Source organism: Macrotis lagotis, chromosome 2 (genome assembly GCF_037893015.1).
Source record: "Macrotis lagotis isolate mMagLag1 chromosome 2, bilby.v1.9.chrom.fasta, whole genome shotgun sequence".
NCBI classification, from domain to species: domain Eukaryota; kingdom Metazoa; phylum Chordata; class Mammalia; order Peramelemorphia; family Peramelidae; genus Macrotis; species Macrotis lagotis.
In genome coordinates, this window is record NC_133659.1 from 157,672,532 (window position 1) to 157,694,774 (window position 22,243).

The 22,243-nt window shown below is 39.3% G+C and overlaps 1 protein-coding gene across 12 annotated transcripts in view; it reads left to right on the forward strand.

The window, feature by feature from the left end:
- The first annotated feature begins 1,956 nt into the window (after positions 1-1,956).
- The window catches only part of DCAF8 (DDB1 and CUL4 associated factor 8), a 142,136-nt gene continuing 121,849 nt past the window's right edge, over positions 1,957-22,243 (forward strand). For 9 of the 12 annotated variants that reach the window (XM_074223100.1, XM_074223096.1, XM_074223093.1 and 6 more), the window contains exons 1-6: positions 1,957-2,157; positions 2,495-2,632; positions 2,981-3,052; positions 15,876-15,955; positions 18,526-19,208; positions 20,082-20,222. In XM_074223100.1, coding sequence (XP_074079201.1) covers positions 15,907-15,955; positions 18,526-19,208; positions 20,082-20,222 — 873 coding nt within the window. In that variant the 5' untranslated portion in view covers positions 1,957-2,157; positions 2,495-2,632; positions 2,981-3,052; positions 15,876-15,906. The remainder of the gene's footprint in view (positions 2,158-2,494; positions 2,633-2,980; positions 3,053-15,875; positions 15,956-18,525; positions 19,209-20,081; positions 20,223-22,243) is intronic. The other 3 variants (XM_074223091.1, XM_074223090.1, XM_074223092.1) reach the window with 3 other exon arrangements.

Sequence of the window (22,243 nt, forward strand, 5' to 3'; positions counted from 1 at the left end):
TATTCTTGGCTTCTTAATTCCATGAGCATTATTCCTGAGCTGTAGAAATGAATTGTCCCTGGGATTGACATTTTTTGAGAGTTGTCAAGACTACCCCAAGCCTTACTTTCAATATGCTCAGCTTCTATGAGAATCCTATGAAGTGTGGTTTAAGTTAAGGGGTATGTGCTGTGTGAGAGAGAGACAGAGCCTTGTTATATAGACTCTCACAGTTTGTGTACACCCTGGATCCAAAGTCTGTTCCTCAGGTTTGTTGGTTTAGAAGCCAGGTTTTCTTTTATTAGGCTCTGGGAACTACCTTGTTCTAACCAAACTCATGATGCCTATAAATGGGAATACAGTTTACTCATTTATAATGGAAAGACAAAACTGTCCAAAAAAATCTGATTATTAACTTATAGTGAGCACTTAAGGTAAAAGTCCACTGGGGAGGCCAAATTATAGGAGGCACAGGATTAAAAAGGGAAAGCAAGATGTGTTTAAAGGATACTTCTATCAAGCAATATTTTGATTTCAGCTTAATGAATTGTCCATTCCCATTTGTGGCATGTTTATAACTAGTTAATGGGTACTATATTAAACCAGCATCCTGTCTATTTGGTGCTAAAGACAAACTAAACTAGCACACTCATTCTCACACAATTTATTAGTGAGGGGTAGGGAGAGAGTGAAACAGTAACCCTGAACTTGGCTAAGAATCTCCTTTGCAGTGTCCATTATAAGTGGTCATCCAGCCTTTGCTTGAAGAGGAAGCAGCTTTGGTACAGTGAAAAGAGCAATGACTAGTCAAAGAAATTTGGATTCAAATCCCATTCTCAGAAATTCACTCTCTGTAACTATGGGCAAACCATTGAAACCACCCACCACTTGAGTTGGAAAGGATTCAGCCATGTAAACCAACCTGAGATGTACACCTCCCTGGGCCAGGCCAGCCCCGCGGATAGCTCTCTTAGTTGAGTTCGCCACCCCCATCCCCACCGCCTACTGCAATAGATCGCTTTTCTCCAAATAACTCGGCCCAACTGATCCCGTCAGGGTGTATCTGAGTTACCTTAATCTCGGTCTTTCAGACTCTTGTCTCAAGCCACACCTTTACAAACCACCTACGAGGACCTGTGGCCCCAGGGACAGCTAGTCTCGCCCTTTAGATTGGACTTGGCTGGCGGACAGCAGCCCAACAAGGCTTGAGACCCAAACCGCTCCATGCCCACACTTCCCATTCCGACCTCGGCTCTCGGCGTCCCGGCTTTCCTCTTCCTCTCGGGCGAGGAATCTTAACAAGTGGGCACGGAACCCCTATTCTAACTCCCGTTACCTGGCTCGCCATTGTCAAGGGTCTCCAGACCCCGGGGGCCAGAAGGCAGCAATGGTCAGGCCGAGGCGCCATCTCCGGAGGGTGGACCGCGACCTGGGTCTCTCCGCAGCTTTTGCTGCCCGCCCCACCCCACCCTACCCGGGCCCCACTCCCGCCGAACAGTCGCTCAGACAAACGTGGAAATGGCCGATTTCGGAGGAAGGCTGGATTCGCCGTGCCGGGCCGCTCAGGCTGCTCGGCGGAGAGGAGCTCAAGTCCGGAGGAGAGGCGCCTTCCCTGGCGGGCGGCCGCGCGCCTGTCGCCGCTCCCGCGGCCCGGCCCGGCCCGGCCCCGCGGCGGGCTGACCCGGAGCCGCGCCAGCATGCGGAGACTATCTCGGGCAGAACCGGGGTCGGCTCGGCGCGAGTTCCGTTCCCCGCCATCGGCAGGAGCGCCTCGGCGGCGGCCCCAACACGCACGCGCTTGACCTCGGGTCTTCCGTTAGCCGCCGGCCTCACCCCGCCCAGCGCGATGGCAGAGGAGGGTTGGGGGACGGCGGCTCGCGCCCTCCCCACTCTCCAGGTCTCCTCGGGCGCCTGGTCGCAAACGGGGCCGGAAAGCGCGGCGGCGCAGGCGCAAGCGCAGAGAGCGGCGGCGGCGGCGGCAGCGGCGGCGGCGTCGGCGGCGGCGGCTGGCCAGTGTAAGATGGCGGCGGCGGCGGCGGCGGCGGACCAGGCGGCCCGGCCCGGAGCAGCCAGAGCGGCCGCCGGCAGGAGGATGCCCCGAAGCGGGGAGCAGGGCGCCGAGCCTCGCCGGCTCCCGAGCTTGTAACCGCCCCGGCCGGACACCCCCTGACCTGCTCGGTCCGTGCCCCGCCGCGGCCCAGCCTGCCCCCCTCTCCCCGGGCCTGCCCCCCCATTTTCCCTTGCGGCCGGCCCTCCTCGTCCCAAGACTGAACCAGTTCCCCCCCGTGGGGCCCGACTCCCCCCATCCTGGGCCCGCACCCGCTTCACCCTTCCCGGCCGGCTGTCTCCTCCCCCCGCCGGACACCTCACTTGGGTGACCTTAATCCCCGCTCTCTGGGGGCCCGGCGCCCCCCTCGCCGCCGCCGCCCTGAGATGCGCAGGCCCCGGGCTCCCCCTCGCAGCGGGGCAGGGGTCGGGGCAGCCCCCGGGCCTCACTTCTAACCTGTTCCTGCAGGCTCAGGGCCCCCTTCCGACCCTCTTTGGACCCCGTTAGTCGGGAAGCATCTGGTGGCTTGAGTTTGTGACTCCCATGATACGTTGCTGGAGTCTCGGTGTAAACAAACTGGCTCTGGCGTTTATCAGCATTCTCTAGGTGACTTCCTCCCTCGAGCGGACTTGCTATTTGCAGCTCTCTTTGGGTTCCGTGTTTATTGTTGAAAGGATTCTAATTTTCCTTTTTTTTTAAAAAAAATTTAGTTTCATGTTCCATTACGGAACTGGTTTCAGATCTGTAGCTGGCCTGATTCCGTTTTTGTTTTTCTGCACCCCCTTTTAGATGGTAGTTTAAAAGTCTAATAGTCACACAAGATAAGTATTTCACTTTTGACTTTAGATAGTAATAATGTGAGCCAGAACAGTATGCTACAAAAGAAGGGTGTTTGTATGTACCAGTGTTCCTTAGGTATGACATTTTTGCCATTTAAATTGTAACTTTTCTCAGTCCTTCAGTGAATCTACAGAGCTATTTTCTCAGGAGTCCAGCCAGGCCTTACTTCAGCCATAAAGTGGGAAGGTGAGTAGGAGTTGAAATTAACTTTTAAATTCCTGAGCTCAGAACATAAATGATTCTATCAGGCCCTGCTTTTATGCTTAGCTGCTGACCATTTTACACATAAACATCCTATTAGACTTTCTTCAAAACGTAGAGTGGTATATTCCTGTGTTTCCAGCCAACTCTAGTCATTATATCTGACTAACTAGAATTCCTTCTACAGATTTACTTACTGAGAATCTTTATTTTCTGTCTTAAACTGTTGCTATATTGATTTTGAACAGTTCCTGTTGGGCCAAAAATGAATGCACCTTCCTTGTGCTGATGCATGACTTCCTTCATTTGTTTGGTGTCTGTCCTGCATTTTACATTGCTAATAGACTGGAAATCATTCTGCTTTTGAACTTGTTCTGCCACTGAGTGCAGTTATCGAAGGGTAGAACACTACAGCCTGTTTCTCTCAAAGCTAGGGAGAGATAAGAGAATGTCTGTAGGATGCCTAAGTTATTTGTAAGCTACTGAATTGTTATATTGAGCTACTATGATTATTATTCTTTCATTAAAACCCTGTTCCATTTCTTCATCCTGGCATGGACTAGGTTCTGAAAGTTAGAGAACTTAAACTCTGACAGATCCTCTGAAGTGAGAAAAGCTTTGAGTAAAGGCCTGGGTAATGTTGACCTATGGTCTGAGAACCAGACTTAACAAAAGTTTGGCTCCCCGATTTTTTTTCATTATAGCAACTCTTGAAGATCATTTGTATCATGCTGATAAAACCCTAGATTTGACCTTTGAGGATTATTACTTAGAACACTAGCATTTTGGGGAACTAGAGTATTCTTAGATAAATTGTCTGATTAAAAAAACATAGTTGTCTTTCATAAGTTAGCCTGATTATAAGGATCATGCTGTGTATCCATCAGAATGGTCCATTCTGGTGACTGTGGCAGATGAAAGGAGAAGTAGAAAAATTATAATCTTTCAATTTCCTTACTTTATATTTAAATGTTAAATGATGTCAAGTTAAGTTTCTATATGTATCTTTAACTTTCCTAGAAGTAGAAGGTGATGAGACATCTCCAGATTATGTGAGCTTTATGGTGATGAATTTGAACAGTGCAGCTGGTAGATCCCAAAGTGCCTCTGTATTTGTTGTAGGGACAGGATAATGATTTGTGAGTTTTATACCTCCTGGAGTAGGGTTTTTGAAAAACCTTTTTTGTGTTATGAATTCCTTTGGCAAATTGGTAAAGCCTATTGATTTTTTTATCATAATGATGTTTTTAAATGCATAAAATAAAACAGGATCACATATGAAACCAATTATATTGAAATATAGTTAGCAAAATATTCAAAAAGCAAGTTCATGGACCCTGGGTTTAAAAACCCTTTTCCCAGAGTGTCAGAGTAGGAAATACCTCTTGTCTCTGAATATGGCAGTGATAGCCAGTGAGCCCTTTAACCTTAGGTCATTTCAGTAGATCTAAGTAAATTATTCATCCGAAAATACTTTTGCTTTCAATCAAAAGTAGATTTTTTTTCTTTAGTTAGCTCTCACTAACTAACAGTTTTGTGAGTTATTCATGACCACCCATGCTTTCCTCACCTATGTGATTTTGTGGGGTCCTTTGTGACCTTGGATAGGTCACTCAACCTCTCTGATCCTCAGTTTTCTCATTTGTAAGATGAAGATATTTGATTAGAAAACTTGTGAAGGAACTTCCTACTCTTAAAAAAGTAAGGTTTTAAGTCTCTAATCCAACTGTTAAACTATAAGTGTCAGGTCGAGATTAAGCAGTGAATGCTTATGTCTGACTGCTATGTCAGAGCTAAATATAAGTGATATTTGAATTGTTTGTGGTTTTTGTCTTCTTCCTAACATTGTACATTTGATCACAAGTTTACTATGTTGTAATTCTTTCTTTTCTCCAAGTGCTCCTAAATAGTATTTTTTCCTCTTCCTTAAAGAAGAAAGCTTTTTTTTTTTTTAAACACAATCCTGATAACAGGTTACATCTCCCAGAACTAGGTCAAGAAATGATCTCATTTCTTTTATAAGTAAACAGGAGACAGGAGGCCAGGAGTGCTGAATTGAATGGCTTCATCTTCAGAGAATAGACTAGGCTATCAAATAGAATAGCACAAGGAAAAACAGGCTTTCCTGCCTCTTTTCTTGCCTGACCATAGCTCAGGAGAGTAGACAATGGTATTGGAGAAAACTAGGAAAGTTGATAGGATCTGGGATGAAAGCTGTTTGTTTCACTCAAGCCACTGTGCTGGATAATAGCTTTCAATAGCCTGGGTCTAATTTCCCTGCCAAATGGTAAAGGCACCCATACCAGACAAAATTGACACTTTTTTTTTTTCTGATAGACACTTGGATACAGTGGGACCTAAAAGAAAGCATTTCTTCTGCCTGTAACAAAAACAAGAAAATAATTCTTGATATTGGAACATCAAAAGCACTTTTTGAAACATGCTCTAGAAATCCAAGCCATAGGAAGGAGCACCTCAATCACAGCCTCTTGGGGCTTTCTGGAGTATTTTCTGAAGTATTCTATTCTTCAGTGTTTGGCTCTCCCTTAATCCAAGATTTGCTTTCATATTCCTCCGAAGTGCCTTATTATTTCTGTTTTTCTGAACAATATGAACATACAGATATGCGTGCGTACACACACACACACACACACACACACACACACACACTGCTAGATTCATTGTCCAAATGAATACTCCTAATTAGGGTTCCTGAGAAATACTCTGATAAGTCACCCAAGAAGTTTGATTCAACCCTGCTATTTGAAAACTGTAAGTCAGCAATTCGCTCCACTATTATGTGATTCCTAAAGTGGACAGGTTCAGGAAGCTAGGTGGTGCAGTGGTTATAGTACTAGCCCTGGAGTCAGGAGGACTTGAGTTCAAAATGGGCCTCATGCTTAATAATTATTAGCTAGCTGTGTGACCTTGGGCAAGTCATTTACCTTGTAAAAAATAAAGTGGACAGGTGCCTCTCTTTGAGTAAGTCTTTATTTACCTTACGAATAGTATTCATGAGCTTGAAAGTAAGATTAACATAACCCTAGTGCTGTCGTCCTTTCTTCATGCTAAAAGCACAGAGACACCTCTGGGGGGGGGTCTTCACTTGGGCCTTTTTCCATAATCATTGTCTTGATGCCTAATTCTCTCTCACTTCTACCCCATTGGTGATTTAAGTCCTCTTAGACTTTCTCTGATTTTCAGAATATTTGAATAACTTTGTACCTGTAATAATGTGCTAATGAGAGAAGGCTATAGAAATTACTCTGGGCTTAAGGCACAGTTTCTACAAGGAATTTTTGAAGACAATCTCTGATATTTCTGTTAATTTATTATTTTGTCATTGTGGATATACTTTTTATGGTAATCTCTATAAATTTAGTATATAGACTTTATCACACTATGATCTACTTAGTGATGATTTTACCTATTTTGGTCCTTGAAGCATTTGTCAGTTAGACAATACACATTAAGTACCCACTATGTGCCTGGCTCTAGGTATATGAAAAGAGTCAAAAGACAATCCTTGCCCTCAAGGAGTCCACAGTCTAAATGGGAGAGTCCACAAAGCACAAACAAGCTAGGTACAGTATAAAAAGGAAGTCATTAAAAGAAGGAAAGTCCTAGAATTAAGTAGGGTTAGGAAAAGATGAAAGATACGATTCAATTTACAATTTATTACTCGAGTCCTTCCAACTTGATATAGGACCTGCTAAAGTGAAACACCCTTGCAGCAAAGCCTTCAAGAATCCATGGTCACCTTTGTTTCATGAGGAAACATCAGACTTACTGGAGATTGAACTCATATAAGTATAAAAATAAGATCAGTATAGATCAAATTGACATAAATCCCCAGTGCTAACAAACAGTTAAAAAATTCTTATATAAATTGAATCAACATCACAGATGTTAGAGCTTGAAGTAGGAACCCTAGAAATGACCTACAGAAATCCCCTTATTTTTCAGTTGAAGAGACAGACCTAAAGAAGTAATCATAGTCAGGACTCATGTCCATTTCTTCAAAGTCCAAGTACAGCTTTCTTCCCACTATGCTTAAAAAGTATCTTAAGAGTTTTCCTACCGTGGGTACAGTTTTTCAACTTGGCCTTGGACTTGGATTCAGAAGACCTAGTTTACAAGTCTGCCACTTAGTTGTGTGACCTTGGTCAAATTACTTGACTTCTTTTAATCTGCTTCCTCATCTATGATATATGAATAATAAAGCCTATAGAGTTATAAAATATCAGTAATGAATATATTATATCTATAATGTGCCTTCTAATTATAAACCATTATTACTGGAAAGGAACAGAGAAGTTTGACTACACTTCCAGAGCAATTTGGTGTAATATTAATGTTACCACAGTACAAGTCCTTGACATATTGACCATGGTGTTAGAATCACCTCTCAATTATTTATTTTTGCAGTTTTACAGATTATCCATGATAAGCTATTAGATTCTTACTCACCTTTACTCAGCTAGTTAATCTAGGCTATAAAGATGCTCAGGCCCCAGTCATGGGGAGGAAAGGTTTTTTGGTCCATATTCAATCACATATCAATAGGCTTTTTTTTATAGACTTCACAGATCAATGAGTTGTTTTTTTTTTTTTAGGTAGATCCTTTAGCATTACTTTAAGTCTACTTTTCATAAACTGGTAATTTGTTTGATTTCTTAGTATTGATCTGACTTAGGAAGCTTTGCTTTCCTATTGCAATCACACTGAAAAACCCTCTTCCTGGTTACTGATTCAGATTTTCTCTTAAGTAGGAGTAAGCAAATACTTCCTGACTTTTTAAGAACAGTGTTGACTCTTAGAAATGTTAAAGTAGTTGGAAGATGGACAAATATAGAGTTTTAGAAGTCTTTGTACATAAGAGAATTATATGTACAGCACATTTCAAATTCTTAACTTCAAATGTTTGAGTTGAAAAGTGATACTATGGGAAGAGATTGTCCTTGTGATTTTGTTGGTGTAGGGAATTCCTTGGTGAAAAAACTCCTACTAATCTTGGTCAGCACCTTATTTGCAACTTAGTGATTTTCCCAGGGTCATATATAGATATTTCTGACTTTGAGGCCAGTTCTTTGACCACACTGTTTTTGCTACTATTTTAACGAAGGGAGTCTGACTTGAGATGTTTGTTGTCATCAGGGAATTTAAAATTTTTTTATTTCAGAGCCAAAGAGTAAATAAACTTAAGTGTTTGTTGCTTAGGTCTGGTTTTATTTCAACCTGAGTAACCAGTGTCCTTCCACCAGTATCAATTCTCTATTTACTTATTCCTCTTTACATAGCCAGAAAGTTGCAAAGGACCCTGCTTTTGCCAATAGGAGTTTTTCTTAGTTTGGTTTAGCTCCCAACCTCCCACTTGCTGTGTTTGCTGCTATTATTTTTCAGTTGTGTGTTTGACTCTCACTCAAACATTAGACTTTGTCCTCTAACATGACAAAGGTAGGAGTTTTCCTATTAGAAATCTTCATTGCTTCTGGGCTTCTTTTTCTTTACCTAAGAGATATTTGGAAAATTATGGGGGAAAAAATATTATATCAATTGTGTTTTAGGAACTGAAATCTCCAATAATTCTTGAACTTAGAGTTCCCTGATGGAAACAAAGTGGAAAACTTAAGAAGTTATTCAGTCTCATATCTTTGATGTTGAAGTAAGGGAACCTGAGCATCATTATTTTTAAGAGTTTGTAGGCTTTCTCATAGAGGCTCCTTCTGCTCCTAGGGTTACAATGCAGCCCAGCATTCCCTCCGGGGCATCGTAGTTAAAGGAACAATGCTGTAACCACTTAGGGAGAAGGTTCTGAACAGAGAAGAGTTGGTGATTTGAACAGGAAGAGAAGGTCCTACTTAGAGAAAGGAAGTAGGTACCTGGCTTGTGGCATTCCTGAGATACAGAGGGGAAAAAAAAAAGACTTGCAACAAATAGACATACATTTACATGTAGTTTAATTTGACTATATGATTGGCTCTGAATGTGTTTCCTATAGCTTAATAATAGACTTCAATACTTATTTCATTTTCTAACTCATATCAGATTAGATGACTCCATAGAGGCATTCTTATTGGGACAATGCTTTAAGAGCCTCCAACTGGGCTATATTATAATCTATCTTCAGGAGTGAAAACAAGAACTTGGAGAGAATGGAAGGGTGTTGTTTTTATGATGAACTCCATCAAGAAAATTTCTTTACCTCTAATTTCAAGAAAACTAAGACTTCTCGAAAATCTGCAAAGCTTTCTGGAAATTTTAAGGATAGTCTGGGATCTAGTAGGATTTTCTTGGATTTTGCCTTTGGAGGACTAAGCATTAGAGTAGTACAATTTACTGTAGGCAATCTAGTATGATACCAATAGATAGAAGTCTAGAAATAGGCCCATTCATTGGGGCAGCTAGGTGACTCAGTGGATAGAGCACTGATCCTGGAGTCAGGAGCACATGGGTTCAAATTTGGCCTAAGACACTTGATTACTAGCTATGGGACCTTGGACAACTCATTTAACTACGTTGCCTTTCAAAACTCAGTTAACCCCCCCCCCCCCCCCCAGAATTAGACCCATTCAGTAAAATAGCTAAATTGGAAGAGTTGCCCCCCCCCTTTAGAACATATATAATTTATGTGAAGTTTGGAAGAACACATTTATGACCCCAAACAAGCTGAGAATAAGGTAGGGTGGGAATGATGGAGGAAATCCACCATGAAATTCTTTTAAGTTTTAATGTAGTTTGAATTTTGTTTTATTTCAAAGAAAATGATTGACAAAGAATTATGCACCAGCTACTTTAAAAAGAATGATGTATTTAGAGTCAAAGTCCTGGTTTCTATTCCTTTGGAAGAAAAAAAGTCTCCATTCAGATAATAATGCTTAGGATATAGTTTCTTGGGGAAATAATCTGTGGATATTCACTTGGCCACTAGGGGGTGGTAAAAGCCTATCGTTTTGATTAAATTGGATTGACTCTGAAATCAGATAATTGATGTACTACTATTATGGTATTTATGGTAGAAAAGTCTTTAACAGTCAGAGCTTTTTTTTCTACCTTTCCACCCCAGCAGGTGATAGGTGTAGGTTTTCTTCTCTCTTTAGAACTATAGATAATGAATTGAATCTTAAGAGCACCATTGTAAACTGAGAGGTCACCTCTCTTAATAGAATGTATTTTTTAATAACCTTTGGGTCAGCTCATCAATATTGCTATATAAAGTTTTTATTTTATACTGTGTATACTGCCTTGGTAAGCATGCCTTAGAAGTTGTTGTTTTGATACTGATATAGAAAGCAAAAGAATGAGAAGAGTAGGTTTTAAATGAATTGTTTTCCCTATAAAACAAAAGTTATGGTGGTAGAAAAGGGAGTACTAGTTGATTCTAGATGGAATGTTGGGACCTATGACAAAAAAGTGGATTTGGACCTTGTATGCAGATCAGCTATGAACAACTGTTCAGTCTTCAGTATAAAATATCTATCTTACCAGGAGAATCCAGACACTGGATGGTTTTCAGATTCCTATTTTATTAATAACTGAAGTCTCCCCTTTTCTTACCCTTTGATTTTTGGAACAAATTATAAAGCTTTCTATCATTCAGTTTTTTTTTTAAACTACCATGTAATCCAGAATGGGGCAGTATTGGACAGAAATGAGCTAGGAATATTAAGAATATTGCAGATCATAGAGATTGAACTGATTCACTGGGTAGAAGGATCAGGGTTGGGAATCGACATCATTAAACAACATTAATTTCTTGATACTTGTATCTCTTGAAACTAAGGGAAAGACTTTCAGACTATCTACAGTTAGTGTAGATCCTCAACCTGAAATTTAATTCAACAGACTTTTGATGGGTTTTGAATTTTTTTACATTTTTTTTACCTTTTGAGAAAGAGATAAAATTTCCAGCCTTATTTCACCAAAGCCCTTCACCAGTTGGCCCTTCAGGTAATAACCTGGATAGAGTACTGGCCTTGGAGTCAGGAGGACAGGAGTTCAAATCCAGTCTCAGGCACTTGTCATGTAATAGCTGTGTGATCTTGAGCAAGTCACTTAACCCTGATTACCTCGCATCCAGCATCATCTCCAGTTGACCTGATTCATACCTAGCCATTGGACCCAAGGCTCTGGAGGAGAAAGTGAGGCTGGTAACTTAGCAGAGCAACCCCTCACTCAAATCCAAATTACCTCTCTGATGTCCTGGTCTTCTTCAATTAAAAAAAAAATGAAGGACAAACATTATTGGTGCTAGAATTAGTCCTTCAGTTCAGAAATTCTGAGTTCAGTCCCCCCTGGCAGCAGGGATGACAATTTTGTACTACCACTCCTGGTGGTTCAACAAATATTCAAAAGAAATTAGACGGTGAGTAGATAAGAATAATAATTGAAAACTCATACCATTCTTTCTATGCTATTTCACTCAGATAAATCTTTTGGGTATCATCACTTGAAAAAGGGAATGAAAAGCTGGGAGATATTGAACTTTCTAGGGCTTCTGAATTGCTTGAGTGGAGGTTTCCATTGAAATAAAAATTCTCCCAAATGTGGGAGCTTCTGATTTTTTTTGATCGCTGTATTTTTTTTCCGAAGGCAATGGGGTTAAGTGGCTTGCCCAAGGCCACACATCTAGATAATTATTAAGTGTCTGAGGCCAGATTTGAACTCAAGTACTCCTGACTCCAGGGCCAGTGCTCTATCCACTGTGCCACCTAGCTGCCCCCTGATGACTGTATCTTGCAGCTTTACCGTGTCCAACTTTCATTAATCTTTTTTCGTCTTGTCAGTTGTATGTTTTCAGTTGCTGAATTTGACTCCTCCTTAACATAGTTTTTTTATGCAGATCTCTTGTTGTTATCAGGACAGGAAATTTCCTATGTTTTTGAATGAGAGATGCCTCAAATGCTCTGCTCACATGAATCTTCTGGCCCTTTACTTTGTTTCTGCTTATGCTTAGATTTAGTAAATGTTTTATCATATGTTGGTTAATGTTTTAAAATCCTAGTCTATTAAGACATGTGATGTCAGGGTCACTGGCAATCTAAAATAGATGTTAAAATGGCCTCTGATTTTCTTTTTTTCCTAACAATTTACTAGTTAATTTTCTATTTGTGGGGATTATTTTTAGAATATACACAATAGAATTAATTTAATTAAACTTCCCAGTTACCTGGAGCTTTGAGTTCAGGAGCTCTTCCAAAACCAGTGTGATTAGCATTTGTTGGTATTCACATGGAGGATTTCAAGGTGAATCTGGATATTGCTGGGAATGGGATAAAAGTTTCAGGAAGGAATTGTGGATTTGTACAAATGTGATTTTTAAGCTAGAAATTGGAAACTAGGATTGTGTTACATGGCAGTTACTCTGTAAAGAGTTCTGAGGCATAAATGCAGCATATTGGCCTGCTTCCAATTCAAGCAATTAGTCTCCCTCTGAACTCTACTACCTTAGTTATGAGTTGGTTTTAGGTTTCTTCTTTGTTTAGAAAGGCATTGAAACCCAGTGGAAACAGTTCTAGAATAGAAAGCTCTGAATTCCATACTTGCTTCCACCAGTTACTTGCCTATGACCTTGGTTTAACATCTCTGGGTCAATTTTGTTATCTTTCCAGTGGGAATGTAATACTTCATACTCTTTTATAAATGGTGATGTAATAATTCCATACTTTCTGCCACATACTATTGTTACAAATATCAAAGTGGATAATGGATATAAAGTGCTTTGTAAATGCTTATGCACTATGTAAATAAACATACTATCATTTCATGACTGAAATTCATATTTCTTTGTGCCTGAGTTATAATAACCTGCTACAAAGATAAGGTTTGCCTTTTTATTGTTTTTCTGTGACACTTTTTTTTCTAGGACTTTGATCTTTAAAGGAAATTGAGGTCCTGCTGAAAGATTCAAGTTTGCACAGTACCCAGTAGAACTTTCTTTAAATTATTTGAAATTGGGGTATTTGATGCCCAAATCAATGGATGCTAATTCTGCTAGACTCAATAATCATTTTTTCTCACTTTTGAGTGGTCTTGACCTTTAGATGTTCTCAGACAGTAAGGGTTTGTCTTGAAACCATCCAACTAACTAGTTAGTAAATGTTAATCATTCACAGGATTCTCTCTTTGCTCTTCTCTTTCTACTCAACTCTCCTTTCAGCAGTTAATTCTATCCATGCTTTTTTTTTTAAATCAAGAATTGCTTCCTTCAAAGGATCTGAACTGATTTACTTTAAATAGCCCAACTTTATAACCATTTATTTATTTATTTTAGGTTTTTTTTTTTTTGAAAGGCAAATGGGGTTAAGTGTCTTGCCCAAGGCCACACAGCTAGGTAATTATTAAGTGTCTGACCCGGATTTGAACCCAGGTACTCCTGACTCCAAGGCCTGTGCTTTATCCACTATGCCACCTAGCTGCCCCTAGACATGTAGTACTACTCATCTCTGTAAAGGAGGTAGTTAAAATATTGGAAGTTAATGAGATTTCCTAGGATCAGAGTATAGAAGAGAGAAGATTAAGAATCTTAAGGACTAGGAAGAGTCTGAGTGGAGAAAGAGTAGGGAGTTAACTAGAGTGCCAGAAAAGTATGATGTCTTGGGAGCTAAGAGAGATAAAAGTATTCAGGAGAGAGTGGTAAATAGTGTTAAATGCTTCAGGGGTGTCAAAGAGAGTAAAGACTTAGAAAAAAGCCATTGGATTTGATAAGTAGTCATAAGGAATTTATATCCATTATCAACATTCATTACTTTTAAGTGATCTTCCAGTTTTGAGTCCACATAATTTTTCTTTGTGAGAAAGAAGGGCCTGAAGTTCAGTCTTCTCCAAGGTGCTAAGAGGGTTGGTATCATAGAGAATTACAGAAGCCTAGGCATAATTTTGGCTGATTAGGTTGGAGATGTAGAGGACATTCTGCTTAGGCATGATTTAGACTTAGATGACTATTTAAGGTCACTTCCAATTTCAAGTTTATTTGATTTTAGACAGGAAAATTGATAAGGATTATAGAGTTTGCATTTCATTGCTAAGTTTACTTTCAAACATTTTTCTTTTTCATAGTTCAGTTTTTGGGGGCGGCTAGGTGGCGCAGTGAAGAGAGCACCGGCCCTGGAGTCAGGAGTACCTGAGTTCAAATCCGGCCTCAGACACTTAATAATTACCTAGCTGTGTGGCCTTGGGCAAGCCACTTAAGCCCATTTGCCCTGCCCCCCCCCAAAAAAAAACCCCACGAAACATAGTTCAGTTTTGCCTCATCCAAAATGGGGTGGTCAGTTTCTCCCTACGTTTTTTGTACTATTTTATCTGAAGCAGTAAAACCCTGAGTATGATGGAGCAAAGATGTTGCACAATATTAGACAGGACTCTTGGGAGGGAGGAAAAAGAACATGTATTGTCAAGGAGATTGTACAAAATTCAGGCATGGAAGGAAGGAAGGAGAAGAAATCAGACCACATCAGAAAACACCCTCCTCCCTCTACTTGTGGCATTTTCCCTTTTGTGCCTCTTGAAATCTGCTTTTGCTTGTTATTGCTTCAGTAAACAGACTTCAGGTATCCTTCCTTCAAACTCATTGTAAGTGATGTCATTGAATATCTTTTCTTCCCTCAACTATGAGTAATCTTTGCGGAGCTGTCTCTTAGACAACATTTTGTGGAAGCTACTTACTTAGAAGAATGGGGGTGGGGGTCATGATAAAGATGTAGCTGCTTCTAGGATGATTGTGATGAGAATGAAAGGGCTGTTGAAAGATCACAGGCCCCTGTGCCTGGGGACAGGGACCAGGGTCATAATCACACTTTGTTTTTCTCCAGTGCCTTTTGTCCAAGGCACTGAAAGGGCTTTTTTATAATTCTGATCTGAACATGTAGTATTCTCTGCTTTTTATGGATCTTTTGGGAGGTGGGAGTGAAGCCCAAAGAACAAGAGAATTGTGTCTAGAGTTGCAATGGTATAAAAGAAAAAAATCCAGGTATCTTTGTCCTTTAGGTAGACCAAGATTGGAAATTGTTGTTTAGATAAAAATTTATGGTTGCTGTCATACAAAATGACTTAAGAAAGGCATTAGAAGAGAGAATTTATAAAAAATATTGACCATTGTTAGTCAAAATCTTATTTTTCTTTTTTTGCTTTCTGCTTCATTACTTTAATTAGATCTCAAGAGACATGTCATTTCAAAGTCTGATCTGGAAGTTAGGAGTTCTGAATTTCTAATTCTAGCTCTGATCCTCCTCTTATCTAGTTTCTCTCACTTACTATCTGATAGATTAATGCTTGTTAAGGACTAGGAAATAGCCATTTGAGTAGAATATAAAAACCAAGCTTCTACTTCAAAAACCTGAATTATTTCATGGATAAATTCAGTTTCTGAATCTAATTTGACTCCCATATGGTGTGAATGTAAACATTTTGCCAAATATGTTTATGTTGACTAGTATTTTATGACAAATAATCCTTAGAGTTCAGAGGTAAATGCAGAAGCCAGCATTTTTCATTAACTTATTGGTACCACCTGCCATTTGCTATTTGTCTACCATTTCAAATTCTGTTCCCTTATTTCAAAGACATGAGCAGTTACTCAATGAGGAAGGCAAAGAAATGATAGTTAACTCCACCAAAGATCTGTCCCTTTTCTCAATTTAGACCAAAAAAAAAGCCTAGGTTGTATATTTTGTCTGAGGAGCCTTGTTCTCTCCCTCCCCCCCCAAAAAAAAACTTTAAAAAAATATGACAAAGATTGTTCTATCATTTTGATTTTCTTCTGTCCTCTCTAGGATTGATTGTTTCCTAATTGTTGTATTTTCTTCTTAAGTCCAGGCTGGCTACAACAAATACAACTCAAGATGTCTGGTAAAGGGAACAGCACAGATGGCAAAACAGACCTTGCAAATGGTAAGGTGCCAAGGAGGAAAGAATGCATTCTTTGCTGTCATTGGGACTTTGTGCACAGTTATTGGAAAAATTTAAATTGACCCTATAGGTGTCTTTCCTTGAATAGTAAAGTGAAGATCATTTTTCCTTAAAGTGAGTTGACTTCAAGTTGTTTTGAATACAGAAAACATCTTTCTTTTTCCTTCCTTTTTTTTTCTCATTTACATACAAAGAAAGTTTTCAGCATTCATTTTTTGTAAGAGTTTTGAGTTCCACAGTTTTCTTCCTCCCTTCCTTCCCTCTCACCTCCCCCAGACAGCAAGTAATCTGATATAGATTATACATATACAAATTTGTATAATATTAGTTGTGTAATGAAAGAAGAATCAAACTGAAAAAGGAAAAACTAAAAGCAAGAGGAAACACCTTCCAAGAACTTAACTTTCTATTTATTTTTCAGCTCTTATCTGAGTATTTCAGTGTTTAGAACATAAAAACTCCTTTAAGAGGCCAAAAGACTTATTTCTGAACTCCTGAAAAATTATAGGAGAATATAGGAGCAGGTAAACTTAGATGATGAAGTTAAACTAGTGATAGAACATTCCTTCATTGGGGAGAACTAGGAGATCTTTGTTGGGAGATTGGGGATTACTAGTGACACTGGGGAATTCTTTTTTATATCAGAACACAAACTATTCAGTGAGACTAAATGAAGATGAAGTTACAAACCTAAGCAATGGAATCCCAATTTCTTTTTTCTAGGTTAGTTTCCCCCAGTTTGTAAAGCACTGGGCACCAGGCAAAGTTGAAAATAGAATACCATGGATATCTAATGCCTGTAGCACTGCTTAAGTCTATACCCTGCATTTGATCAGAATAAAGTCTTGCTGACAAGTTTGTGGCAGCTGCCTTGGCAAGTCTAATTAGACTTGTCTAGAGAAAGCTTCTTCAAATGAAGGAAAGAGAAATTCCAGTATGTTTCAAACCTTACAGTCCAAGCATACTGGCATAATTCCAGTTCTTTGCTTTGTATAAAGGGAGTGAAGTATAAGCTAAAGAAGGGTGACTGGGGTTGACTTTGGTTCAACTTCTTGTTTTTTGAATCATTTTTCTGTTTCCATTTAACTTTTAAGGGAAGGTAGATAAGATTTTCTAACTAGACAAATATTGTGAGACTTGAGGTTGCAGAGAAATTTGAAATGGTAGCACATTATATCAATGTATTAATGCTGAATTGTTAGATTATTGAGGGCCCTAACTAGGAGATGCTCCAATGGAATGCAAATTTCTTTCTGAATCTTTGTTAATCAGTAGAAGGATACAGTGCAAGAGGTCTTGCTGTTTTATTTGGTCTTCTATTTTTATAATTCTGTTAGGATATTCTTGTCCATTTCCACCATTAGCCCTGTTTACCAAATTGGTAAGTTCAGAATACACTGGTCCCTGCTAAGCAATTTTTTGTTTTTGTTTGTATTCCAAATTCTTTAAGATATCAGTTAGATTCAAGTTCCTGGTCCAGATTGAGTTTTTTTTTGAAAAACTTTGCTATTCTTATCAATATTCAAAGTTGATATGTGATTCTTGGGACAAGATTCAGAATCAAGTGAAAATAGACTATGAACTTGTACATGAACCACTCTTCAGGGATGAACTTAAGCCTATTCCTGTCCTCATCTGTTTTTCTTGATGTCTGTTTTGTTCTTGTCTTGGCCTGAGGTTAGGAATTCTAGAAGTATTAGTATTTTTTATGCTACTGCAAGTACTGATTGGAATAAGATGTGATCAGGTAGTATTTAGTTCCAAGAAATTTAAACTATTAATGTAACCCAGTTATTTCATCATTCCCAACTTGACATTGTCAGAGCATAGTGAATTAAGAGAAATTCAAATAATAATAGAATGAGAGAATGCATACTTTGTCTTTATTGCTTGCTCCTGCAAGTGAGTCAGGTTACTTAACTGAGTTTTCTTTCCATGGTAAATAAAATTGATAGTGGAAGTAAACAAGAAATATCCTAGCAGGAGATGGAAAAATATAGGAAATAGAAGGTGATGGTACATCAATTGAGCTGTTCTCTTCTCTTGCCCAAGAGAAATGGCTAAACCAGCTCTTGTCAAAGAGAGGCTTTATCACGCATAAGACAGTGTTTAAGGAGATTATTGTCTTCCTTCATCAGTGATGTATCTGGTAGAGCTAGTCAATACCTATACAGTAGGGGTTCTGAGGAAATGTGCCAAGTACTCCCCAGGATTTTTGGCTAGCCATTTATGCACCCATTTATGTTATAGTACTTATGGTGTGGTCAGACTACTGTGGTCAGAATTGGCATATCTGAGCTCAGGTGTGGCATCTTTCACTTAATCTCTCTTGAGCCCTTCACTTAACTTCTCAGACCAATTGATTATGATGAACTTCACACTAACGTCATAGTGCTGAAGTCTTGTTTTAAAATAATTGATGTTCTTATGCTTAGCAGATGAGAGCACCAAACTAGGTTTCTGAGTCCATTGTTAGGATTTCCTGAACTTAAGCTATACCTCCTTTTGACTCTTTACATGCTATCTTTTCTACTCCCCCCTCTCCCACATAGGAAGCTTATCCAGCAGTCCAGAGGAAATGTCTGGGACAGAAGAGGGGAGAGAAACATCCTCGGGCATTGAGGTCGAGGCTTCAGACCTAAGCCTGAGCCTAACTGGGGATGATGGGGGTGGCCCCAACCGCACCAGCACAGAAAGCCGAGGCACAGATACAGAGAGCTCAGGTGAAGATAAAGACTCTGATAGTATGGAGGACACTGGCCACTACTCCATTAATGATGAAAACCGGGTCCATGACCGCTCAGAGGAAGAGGAAGAAGAGGAAGAAGAAGAGGAGGAGGAAGAAGAGCAGCCCAGGCGCCGGGTTCAGCGCAAACGAGCCAATCGTGAACAGGACTCATCAGATGATGAACGAGCCCTTGAGGACTGGGTAGCCTCAGAGACATCAGCTCTGCCTCGGCCCCGCTGGCAGGCCCTCCCAGCTCTGAGAGAAAGGGAGCTGGGTTCAAGTGCTCGTTTTGTGTATGAAGCTTGTGGAGCCCGAGTCTTTGTACAACGTTTCCGCTTGCAGCATGGGCTAGAGGGCCATACTGGTTGTGTTAATACTCTGCACTTTAACCAGCGTGGCACCTGGTTGGCCAGTGGCAGTGATGACCTTAAGGTGGTGGTGTGGGATTGGGTTCGGAGGCGACCTGTATTGGATTTTGAGAGTGGCCACAAAAGCAATGTCTTCCAGGTGAGTCAGGGGAACGTTCTGATACCACCATTGGAGAAGGAAATAGTAGGTAATTAGCCAGATCAGTTAGAAATTAAAACCAGAGTTTTCACTACTTATCTTCCTGTCTGTAGTAGGGTTTAAAATGCAGGACTTCCTGAACCTATGGTAAGATGAAGATGGTTCTAATATATAGCAAATGTTTCAGAATTCCTGAGTTCCAGCTACAGAGTGACTTTGTGAGGAAATTCCCTCCCTTATCCCTGTATTTGGTAAGAATGGGAGACCTCATATACAGAGTGCTTGGAATTCATAATTACATATATTAGGTATATGTAGATCCCAGGAAAATTTATCAACTGTTTCCAAAAATATATGAATGGTATTACTGTTCCTAAGTATTATTTCCCTTGCCAAACCACTCCCCTATCAGTTATTTTATCATTGGAAACCTGTTTGATTTATTTCTAGAGTCAAGAAAAGTATTTCGAATTTTTCCTCTTTCCTTGCTATATTTATTTCTTAACCCTCTCACATTCTATTTTCTCCTTTATTCCTATCATGAACCTGTTCCGTAGTTTACTTAAGCACCTTTATCACTATATAATAATTCAGCACTCTGGAACAAGTGGGAAAATTATTCACTTATTTACTTCTTATCTTGATTCCTCCTCATCTTCCCTTGCCTTTATCTTTCTAAAGAAAAGTTCTTTCTAAAGAAGTAATTTTATGATAATGATGAGGAGGAGAGCTTAGCTCTTAATCTCTAGGTAGATGCAGTTTTATTCACATACTGAATAAAAAGAGAGCCTGCTAGGGCCATTGTTATCACTTGCCACACCATAAGAAGTCTTGATTTCCTTTTTGTTTCTTTTCCTTTCCAACATGATCTAGGCCAAGTTCCTTCCCAACAGTGGTGACTCAACTCTTGCCATGTGTGCCCGTGATGGGCAGGTGCGGGTAGCAGAGCTGTCCGCCACACAGTGCTGCAAGAACACTAAGCGTGTTGCCCAGCACAAGGGAGCCTCCCATAAGGTAACCTTCTAGTCCCTCCACAGTCTTTATTTGTCTTAATGATAATTTCATCCTTCAGAATTTGGAGGAAATAATGAGAAACTGTTTTTAAAGCTGATCCTTTCCTACAAGGAAGAACTAGTTCCTAGGGTAGAAATTATGGAAACTTTGTGGGGGAAGGGAGTAATGTATCTTTTCATATTTGAATTTGTGATAGGAGGGGGGAAAAAACTAGGAATATTTTATCCTGCATATTAGATTTACATGAGCAAATTTCAAAGGATTCAGAGGAAAGAAAGGCAGGATTCCATGAATTAAAATACTATCAGCTCAAGAGGGATGAAAAGCTCTCAAGAATAAAATTCTGGAGAGACAAAGAGAAACAATTCTTAGAAGGAGAGAAATGAGTAGTATTTGTGGTATTGCTATAGCTGCAAAAGGAATTCACCAGCCAGTTTATATTTTTGGAAGCCATTTGCATAAGGACAGATGAAAGATTGAAAGAAGAACATAAAAGTATGGTGTGATCATGTGAGGAAAAAAGTCAAAAGGATTCAAGCTCAAAAGACTAATGCTTTCCTGGTAAGGAAAAGAAAGGACAACAAAAAGATGTTTAAAAATTATTAGAGGAGAAAGGGAGTGTTGAAGAAAGGAATGGAAGCAAGGAGAAATTGTCTTGATTTTCAGAAATGGAAAAGAATGGCATGTTTTAAACTGTAATATCCTATAAGCTTGACTCTTGATTCCTGGCAGAATTCTAATATGTGTTATTATACTTTAATAATAGAAAAGGATAATTAGTAAGCATATGGGGGGAGATGATCACAGAGATACAGTATGGCTTTATTGAGAATAGATCATCCCAAAAGAGCATCTTGTTTCCATTTTATGTGTATGGTTGCAAGTCTAGTACTTCTCTACAGTACTGCAAATATAATTTGCCTACCTTTTAGTAAAGTATTTAACAAAGTCTTACACATGTGTTTTAGAAAAGCTGGAGAGATGATAGTATAATTAGGCTGATTCAAGATTGTTTAAATGTCTGTTAACCAATAGAAGTCATTTTGGAAAGAAGTATGTTGTAGAGTTCTACAGAAATACTTGGCTTTATGCTGTATAACATTAGTTTTTGTATCGTATAATAGTGTTGTATAGCATTCATTTTTGTAAAATGTTCTTCCTCCCTCCTTTCGCTTTCCCTCCCCAAGACAGCCAGAAATCTGATATAAGATATATATGCACAATCATATTAAACATATTTCCTTACAAGTCATGTTGTGAAAGAAGAATTAGAACAAGAAGAAAAAAAACACAAGAAAGGAAAAAATAAAAAATAAATTTAATAAAGGTAAATGAATATACTTTGATTTGCATTCATCTTCCATAGTTCTTTCTCTGGATGTGGATGACATTTTCCATTACAAGTCTTTTAGAACTGTCTTTGATCACCATTTGCTGAGAAGAACTAAGTCTTTCTTAGTTGATCATCACAAAGTATTTTGCTGTTCCTGTGTACAATATTCTCTTGGTTCTGCTCTACACCCAGCATCATTCATATAAGTCTTAACATGTTTTTCTGAAATCCACCTGTTCATCATTTCTTACAGAACAGTAGTATTCTATTATATTCATACTTTATAACATTTTTATCAAAGACTTGACTAAAGGAATTTTTCAGGACAATCTTACTCTTAAGTTAGAAAAAAAATACCTTCACAAGAATAAGATTGAGGAATAATGGCAAGATACAAACAGTTCATCTGAAAAAAATAAACTGAGTCTATTGATAGAATGAAAGCTCCATAAACAGCATGATGTAGCAACCAAAAAAGCTGCTGAACAATTAGTTTACATTAAGAAAGGCATAGCTGGGGGTGGCTTGGTGGCACAGTGGATAGAGTACCGGCCCTGGAGTCAGGAGTACCTGAGCTCAAATCCAGCCTCAGACACTTAATAATTACCTAGCTGTGTGGCCTTGGGCAAGCCACTTAACCCCATTGCCTTGCAAAAAAAAAAAAAACCAAAGCCTAAAAAAAAAAAGG